The sequence below is a fragment of the Cololabis saira genome, chromosome 3 (genome assembly GCF_033807715.1).
Source record: "Cololabis saira isolate AMF1-May2022 chromosome 3, fColSai1.1, whole genome shotgun sequence".
Taxonomy (NCBI): Eukaryota; Metazoa; Chordata; class Actinopteri; order Beloniformes; family Belonidae; genus Cololabis; species Cololabis saira.
In genome coordinates this window covers 47,804,444-47,813,626 of record NC_084589.1, presented here as the reverse complement: position 1 = coordinate 47,813,626, position 9,183 = coordinate 47,804,444, and the positions used below count along the sequence as shown (strand labels likewise).

At 42.0% G+C, this 9,183-nt stretch overlaps 1 protein-coding gene across 1 annotated transcript; it reads right to left on the bottom strand.

Moving 5' to 3' along the window:
* Positions 1-244: 244 nt before the first annotated feature.
* LOC133440445 (gastrula zinc finger protein XlCGF49.1-like) lies at positions 245-1,341 on the bottom strand. Its single transcript, XM_061717704.1, has one exon. The coding sequence runs from the start codon at positions 1,228-1,230 to the stop codon at positions 538-540; it is 693 nt and encodes a 230-aa protein (XP_061573688.1). The 5' UTR covers positions 1,231-1,341; the 3' UTR covers positions 245-537.
* Between the last annotated feature and the right edge of the window lie 7,842 nt (positions 1,342-9,183).

Below are 9,183 nucleotides of genomic sequence, written 5' to 3'. Positions count from 1 at the left end.
AAAGACATTTACTTCTAAATGGATGTCTGATATAAAAGGGTTAAATCCAAAGTCTGTCCTCTTCCTGGAATGTGATCCCGATGTAGATGGAGAGAGTTTAACAACATGGAGCTGCAGATTAACTTTACAAAGAATGTGAGTGAAGAAGAAACAGTCGGGAAAAAGGACGTGTGAGAGAGGCTTTGTAGATGAACAAAATAAACTGTCACGTTTAAAGAAACTTCAGCACATACTAACAGCTCTTTATTTGCACCGTGGAGACAAGTTACCAATAGCAACAAATATGATTTTAAGAAGTAACAGGAATTCAAACAAACTCAAGGCAGAACTTTAAAAAAAAGTACACGACCACATCGTTCCCTCTGCGTCAAGTTGACGGAGAAGCATAAATCCGGGTTGAACCTGCAACCCTTGTGGGGAGGGGATTAGGCTCATCAGCCACAGGAGGTGGTGGTTGGACTTCTGCGGGTTCTTCTTCTGTGGGTCAGACAGGAGTGGACAGCTGCCCCCGGAGGACGACAACATGAGTTTCATTTGTCACGAGTCACCAGACTTCTCCTCCGGGTGATCTTTCATGTGACTCAGCAAATCAATTCTACGGCTAAAACCTTTTTTGCACGTCTTGCACAAATATGGCTTCTCGCCCATGTGTGTGGTTATGTGAATTTTAAGTTCTGATAATCTAGTAAAGGTTTTGTTGCAGGTGTTGCACAGGTACGGCTTTTCACCGGTGTGGATCCTCGAGTGAATCACCAGGGTGGAACGTAGCCTGTAACTTTTTCCACATGTTTTGCAGATGTAGGGCTTCTCGCCCGTGTGCATGGTTATGTGGCTTTTAAGATTTGATGATTTGGTAAAGGTTTTTCCACAGGTGTTGCAAAGGTACGGCCTTTCGCCAGTGTGGATCCTCGAGTGAACCACCAGGTCGAAATTTTGCCTGTAACTTTTTCCACATGTTTTGCAGATGTAGGGCTTCTCGCCCGTGTGCGTGGTTATGTGGCGTTTAAGATGTGTTGATTTAGTAAAAGTTTTTCCACAGGTGTTGCACAGGTACGGCCTTTCACCAGTGTGGATCTTCAAGTGATCCATTAAATTACGACTTTTACTGAACTCTTTCATGCAAGTGCTGCAAGAAAATACCTTCTTCCCCGTGTGGGTCCTGGTCAGCTTTGATTTACAGTTGCTGTCTGACGGAACAGCAGCATCTTCGTGGTCACCGTGTCGTCTCATTGGCTCCGGATCTGCAGTTTTACTGGAGTCTGAGCGTAAACTTTCAGTCCCTTCCTCATCTTTGTTTTGAGCTTCAGGAGAAGTGTGCAACAGCAGCTGGCCACAGTTTGGTCCTGGTTCACCATTTTCAACTTTCACATCAGCGACATTGACCAATGAGACCTCTACGTCCTCGTGCTTCATCTCCTGACCGCTGGAGTCTTCCTCCAGTTCTGTAGTCTGTGGATGCCCTGGTTCCTCCTGGTCCGGGCTGCAGCTCCTCTCCAGGTTATCCAGGTGCTGGTCACTGAAAACCCCGTCCTCCTCCACCTTACAAACATTTTCTTGTGGGAGTTCTGGAATTACAAAAAGACAGGATTTTAACAAGTCAAAAGTGTTTCCCAGTGTTGATTGTTTGGTTGTATTTGTGAGGTTTAAAGTTTGTCCTGAACCTTCTGTCTTCCCCTTCAGCTATGTAGTATAATTGAAAACAAGTGCATTACTCTGTGTGACCATTAGGTGGCACTGTGACTGTAGGAAATCTAGCAGAAAATTGGAGAGTCTGGATCCAGAGATCTGAACTGTTTCTTGTCGCCAGCGGAATCGACGAAAAGTCTAATTCAGTGAAAAGAGCCACATTCCTATATGTGGCCGGGGACGAAGCAATTAAACGTATATAAAACTTGTGACTTTGATGAAGACGTAGATGACTATGATACATTGAAAGAACATTTCTGCCAACATTGTGAGCCAAGGAAAAATGTGACGTATTTGAGGCACTTGTTCTTTATTCAAGTGCAAGGAAAATCAGAGACTGTTGATGCATATGTGACTGATTTAAAAAAGAAAGTGAAAGACTTCGAGTTTGAGCACCTCACTGACACTTATTGATGTAAATGTTCGCACATCCAAGTGGAGAACAAGGTGGATTGAGGAAAACCTACAGTACGACCCTCGCAGAACTGGTCAGTGCCAATAAGGCAGAATGAAACATCTTTATGTAATCTGAATTAGATGACATATATGACACACACTGCAATCAATCTCACTCTAATAAAGTAAGGTAGCTGTCTTCAATTTCATAATGACACCATAGTTAAACTGAAACAATAGTAGGTACAGTAGCCTATGCTGTACCAGGATCATTCTCCATAGGTGTTAATAGAGGGGTTAATCGTACCACAGAACACAGCACATACACCTACTACCTTTCACCAGACAGTGCCAATTCATTTAATATCTCACCTCTGCATTTATAGCCAAGCCACTTGAGGGAGGACACAGGTCCCACACACTGGAGACACTTGTCCAAGGGGGAGACAGTTGCACACACCAGGCTATGTTTCTGACACTGTTGGAATGTTTTATTGTAACTTTTATTGTTACCACACAGTTTGAGCAGCAAGACATTTCAGAATCATATGTATTTATCTTAAAAGTATTAAAAAAAACAAATAACTTTCCATCAAATGTCTACATTACATTCAACTTACCCTCTCACTGTTGACAACTGTCTCCATTTCAGTTGGACTGCAGAACTGATTCTCCGTGTCCATCTAAGATAGAGAACAAGAGCAGACGTGTTCAAAATTAACACCATGGTCTGCCTGTGTTCATTTGTTTAAGTTTAAGTTAAGTGACAGGATAAAAATAAGTGTGGAAATACAGCTTTAGAAGGTCTGTCAAAAATGTCTTGCACAGGCTCCAGACTAACTCGTCCACTGGTGCGACAACTGGGAAAGTTGGTTGCACCAGCACATGATTTGGTTGCACCTTTTTTATGGAATATTGTATCATTCAGAAAGGAGTGCTTGAAAACAGGGTTTTGTATCTGTAACCATAGTTTTGTAAAGGTGTGCATTTATGTTTGTACCTGTAACTATAGTTTTGCAAACTTGTACATTTAAGTACAAGCATTTATCTGTAAGCTTAGTTTCGTAAACTTCTACATGTGTGCAAACTCTGTTTTACAAGTCTGTGCATTCAGACACTTGCAAGCTCACTTTCATACAAATATTTAATAGCTACTACTATGTACAAGTTTACAAAACTACGGTTACAGATACAAACAAATATGATTCACAGAAACAAAACCCTGTTTTCAAGTACACCTTTTTGAATGATATATATATATATATATATATATATATATGATATATTCCATATTATTCTGGTATTGCTTTACTATGGAGATAACGGAGCATATTTTAATAGTGTTGCACTTGGTCAGTGATTTGGCTGTTTTGGTAGTCCAATGTGACGTTACTGCAGGGCTCTACAGAGCGAGAATTTCACTTGCCCCTAAAAATGGAAATGTGCAAACTGGAAGAAATAATTTACGAGCACAGTGTGTGAGTTAAGATTAAAACCTACAGTAATGTTTTTTGCACCCCGCTGCTATTCATTCATAAAATAGTATTTCATAGTCAGATAATGTACAATGTTTATTAAAAGTATCAATATATACCTGTTCCAAATCTTCAATTGTGGAGGAAGACTTTGTAACACCAGAATCTTCTGGAGGCATTTCCTCAGTAGAAACCTGCAAAACGGAAAAATATAGATATTTTCATAAATGTCTTGATGGCAGGTTGTTCTCTGTGTAACATTATGCAAAAGGTTTCATGGCTGTGTTTCTGAGTGCTTTGAGGGAAAGAAATCCACTCAAAATGTTTCTTAATTAGTCAACAAGGTAAATTATTACAGTGTTTAAAACCTAGAATCTTCCCAAAATAATGTTTGTGTGCGTGGTTATGTGCCGTTTAAGATCTGATGATTCAGTAAAGGATTTTCCGCAGGTGTTGCACAGGTACGGCCTTTCACCAGTGTGGATCTTCATGTGATCCATTAAGTTACTACTTTTACTGAACTCTTTCCTGCTGATAGAAAATACCTTCTTCCCCGTGTGGGTCCTGGTCAGCTTTGATTTACAGTTGCTGTCTGATGGGACAGCAGCATCTTCGTGGTCACCGTGTCGTCTCATTGGCTCCGGATCTGCAGTTTTACTGGAGTCTGAGCGTAAACTTTCAGTCCCTTCCTCATCTTTGTTTTGAGCTTCAGGAGAAGTGTGCAACAGCAGCTGGACACAGTTTGGTCCTGGTTCACCATTTTCAACTTTCACATCAGCGACATTGACCAATGAGACATCCACCTCTACGTCCTCGTGCTTCATCTCCTGACCGCTGGAGTCTTCCTCCAGTTCTGTAGTCTGTGGATGCCCTGGTTCCTCCTGGTCCGGGCTGCAGCTCCTCTCCAGGTTATCCAGGTGCTGGTCACTGAAAACCCCGTCCTCCTCCACCTTACAAACATTTTCTTGTGGGAGTTCTGGAATTACAAAAAGGGACAAAAAGATAGGATTATAACAAGTCAAAATTGCTTCCCAGTGTTGATTGTTTGGTTGTATTTGTGAGGTTTAAAGTTTGTCCTGAACCTTCGGTCTTCCCCTTCATCTATGTAGTTATTTGAAAACAAGTGCATTATTCTGTGTGACCATTAGGCGCCATATTTTCACCAAATCTCTAGAAACTGGAATAATACCCAATGACCTCAAAATTGCCAAAGTAGTCCCTGTTTACAAATCTGGAGACCATAGTGTATTTAGAAACTACCGGCCCATTTCTGTTCTCCCATGTTTCTCAAAGATCCTGGAGAAATGGGTCTATAACAGAATGATGAAACATTTGCAGGACTGTAATATACTGTATAAACACCAATATGGATTTAGGAAAAATCATTCTACAGAAATGGCTTTACTTCAATTAGTTGATAAAATTCACACTGCAATCAATAATAATGAATACACTTTGGGAATCTTTCTTGATTTATCCAAAGCTTTTGACACAGTTAATTTTGATATTCTTCTACCAATGTGGATTTGCTCTAAAAAAAAAGAAATCTACACGGAGCCAGTGTGATCTGCATCTTTTCTACAGAATAAAGGATTAAGTGTAAAGTGTGAAATATGAGTCTGGTCCAGAGTCTGAATGGAGCATGAAAGGCAGCACCAAGTAAACAGAACAACAAGTTAGTTCGGGATGTTTCCGAATCCCACATCAGCAGCTGCTTGAGCTGGGGAGTTTCCCATTTAGTTGGTTTGCTTCATCACCACGGCTTTTAACTGGAAACAAAGGGATCTTGTAGGAGTCATACTCATGTGTTCATTCATTCAACTTTCCAGGGTTACGTACCGACTCTGTGGAGTCTGATTTCAGGTTTCCAGGCGAGGTCCAACAGTCTGCGCTGACGGTCGAGCTCTTCTTCATACTCCAAGATGCTTTTTTCAAACACTGACAATATTTCTACAGCAGCTGCTGTTAGTCGCTGACCGATAAACTCTCTCAGATGATTCACCTTAGACATTGTTGAAGAGGAAAAAGAAAGGAAACAACAGAACCGTCCTCTCCTTCTTCTTCTTCTCTAGGTTTAATGGCGGATCACAACCAACGTTATTAGGTTCTACCGCCACCTGCTGTACCGGAGTGTGTAACATCAGGATCATTATTACATCAGGTTACAGTCTAACTTAAAGGGGGGGAAAAAGGAAATACCTAAATAAAATAAGATAATCACATTTAAATCTTATTATCTATCCCTGCATCTTTAAGAAAGACAAGGATTTCCTTATAACAATCCCTCATCACCTCACTCCTCCCTAATAACCTACTAAACTCCATTCCCGTCCCAGCTCGTACATCCTGTCTCTTAAAGCGTTCCTTTCTACCTCATACTTGCCACATTTAAAAGGAACCCTGGCTATTAAGACTTGTAGGTCTTAAAAGATAAATGTTGGTATCAATTATAACAATGTGATATAAAAAACCTTTTTGATGTCTTCGTTTTTATAAAATTTGAAAATATAATTTAACTTGTAGGTCGCCATTGTTGTTTACATTCTGGGTAGTGACGTCACACGGTGGCTCCTGCTGGCCCCCGTCCACTGTTCTGACACCCAGAAACAGATGAAAACACAGCTAAACAGGTGACGGCACACCAGAAACACAGATCTGGGGCCTGTACTACGAAGCAAGTTCAACATACCCAGGATATCTTTTCCTTATCCAGATTCACTAACCCGGACAATTGCAATCACGCTAAGCGGTCACACGACGGTGGTTATCAACTCGGTATTTCAACCCAGGTTTCTCCAATCTGGATATGAGCGCGTGCACATAAAAGGGGCGGTGTTTTCAGCGCATGACCAATCGCAAGCATGGAGAAGTCTGCTGTCAGAGCCGCTTATTTCAGTAGCGAAGAGCAAACAATAATTACAATAACTATATGTGTGTGTGTGTGTGTGTGTGTGTGTGTGTGTGTGTGTGTGTGTGTAATAAACCAAACAAAGCTCCACCTGAAGTGTATCTATAGTGGGGGAGGGGGGGGAGCAACCCTGCCACCCGCGAGACCAGAGGCCGACACGGAAGAGCCCGGAACCCAGGCCACCGGCAACCCCACAGAGGGGAGAAGTAGGAGGAGGCAACCCACCGCCTGCGAGGCCCCCCCCCCCCCCCGGCGGCGGCCGAGGGGGCCCGCGGGCGGGGCCCCCACGGCGCGGGAAGAAGCAGCCAGGGATCCCGCGGCGGCGGACCGCGACCCAGGCAATCCCCGGCCACCCGGTCCGGGGCGGACACGCGGCCAGGAGGCCCTCACCCTTCAGGCCAACGACCCCCACCCGGCAGGGGGCCAGCCTGCCCGGAGAGACAGAGCCGCCCCGGCCGCCGACGCGGGCAGGCGCACCCGTCCCCCACGAAAGTGGCCCTCCAAGACCAGAGGGGCGCCCCACCGCAGAGGCAGCGGGGGGGACCGGAGACGGGCCCGGAGAGAGGGAACCCCCCAACAAGGCGACACCCGTGCAGGCCCGACAACGGAGGGCCCCAGACCCAGGCATCCCATTCATTCATCCATTCACCTATCAGATACCTATACTAATAATAATATAATATACTATACATAATAATAATACTAATAATAATAATAATAATAATAATAATACTAATAATAATAATAACCATCTTTGTATAATATAATATTCATAAATTATTAAGTTTTGATGTCCTGCCAATGGAGGCTCAAATCCTCCATGGCAGGACCCTTCCATACCGCATTCTCACCGACACAGACATACAATCACGCACCGGTGGATTTATTATTGACGTGCACATGCAGGACTCATGAGTCACCGTTTGGCATTAAAATAAAAAAGCAAGTTAAGTCAGAGGGAAGTTAAACTTCGGATGGTACGACCAGAGGGAACACAGGGAAGGAAATGAGGATCAATTAACATGATTTTGGTGTGAAATATATAGATATACGAGACACATTTAAAGCTGCAGTTTCCAACATTTAACCACTAGAGGGAATAAAGATCCCAAACTAACCCCCAAACTCAGAATGACGGTTCATTCATGCATGAATCACCCACAGGTTTTCTGCAGGGGTTTGAAGCCTCTTTTTCCTCGTATTGTGGCAGGTTGGAATTATATAAAGCAAGAAGTTTAATGCGTAATTAGTGGCGTGGCCTTTTGATTGGCATTAATTTGTCCAACCTGTAAATAAATACTTTTTCTAAGATCTTAGAAAATGTTGGGAGTAAAGAATCAGGCCTGTAATTAGTGAATTGGTGTCTGTCTCCAGAAACATTTTCATTAAACCTTCTCCAGAGACCAACAGAGCAGATCATCTTTTTTTAACCCACATCAACTCCATGGTTCCTGACACAGTGGATTCCTATCAGTTTTCCTACCGTGCCAACAGATCAGTGGATGAAGCGATGGCTTCGGCTTCACTTCACCTTCCAACACCTGGACAGGATGAACACCTATGCACGGCTTCTGTCCCTGGATGTGTCATTTGATGAAGCCAAGACCAGTGAAATAACAAACTGGATCAAAATGACGTGATTGAGGAAGTTGAGGATAAAGGACAAAAGAGCATCTCCACTGAGCTAAATGCTGGTTGTACTGATCACGCTGTACCAATAATCTGCTTCACTGACAACTTTCCTCTTGTTGATGCACTAAAGTCTTTTTTTATTTGTGTTTTTATTATTATTACAATAGATTGTTCACTCTTGGGTTTATGTTGAGCTTTTATAACTCACCACCAGGGGGCACTGCTGCTCTTTCTACATATGGAGAGTGTAATATTCCAGAATTAACAATAAAATAATTCATCCATCTAAAATGAAAACTTAATTACATTTTCATGATTAATTCTGACTAAATATGAGTTGAGGTAAAAAGACATTTACTTCTAAACGGATGTCTGATATAAAAGGGTTAAATCCAAAGTCTGTCCTCTTCCTGGAATCTGATCCCGATGATCCTCCCTCTTCTTCCTGCTCTCCAACCTGCAGATCTGCAGCTTCAACACGGATCTCAACATCAGCTTTATAATAAATCATGTGTCAGACGAGTTGTAAATCTAGTACAACTTGATTGTATACATTTTGTAGAATCCCCGACTGATGATGTTTGGCTCTTTAACTGATGGTTCATGGATGTTTTTATTCCTTCAATGTAAAATCACTGCAAACACACTAAGTAAGAGCTATAAAGGAATAAAATAAAACAATGTTACTCTTACTACATACAAGTTTCATCCAACTCAAATACAATGTCAATGTCAATTTTATTTATATAGCACATTTAAAAACGACGAGGTCGACCAAAGTGCTGTACAGTATACAGTAAAATGAAACAATACCAAAAGAAAATACAGTACAAAGTGTAGAAACAATAACATCACTAACATGTTAGAATGATCAATAAAATAGTAATAAAAGATAGAAAATAGAAAATAGACGGCAAAGAACAGACTGCACAATCACTTCTCACAGATGTAGGCAACTAATTTATCGTACACTAAAAGCCAAAGAAAATAAATAGGTTTTCAAAAAAGACTTAAAAAAATACAGGCCAACACAGCAGCTCGCTGGGTCGGCAAAACCGTTAACCACAATACATGACAGTAACAGAC

Excerpts from the sequence above, each read along its gene's own strand:
- LOC133440445 (XM_061717704.1), bottom strand. The coding sequence starts at position 1,230 with ATGAGACGACACGGTGACCACGAAGATGCTGCTGTTCCGTCAGACAGC.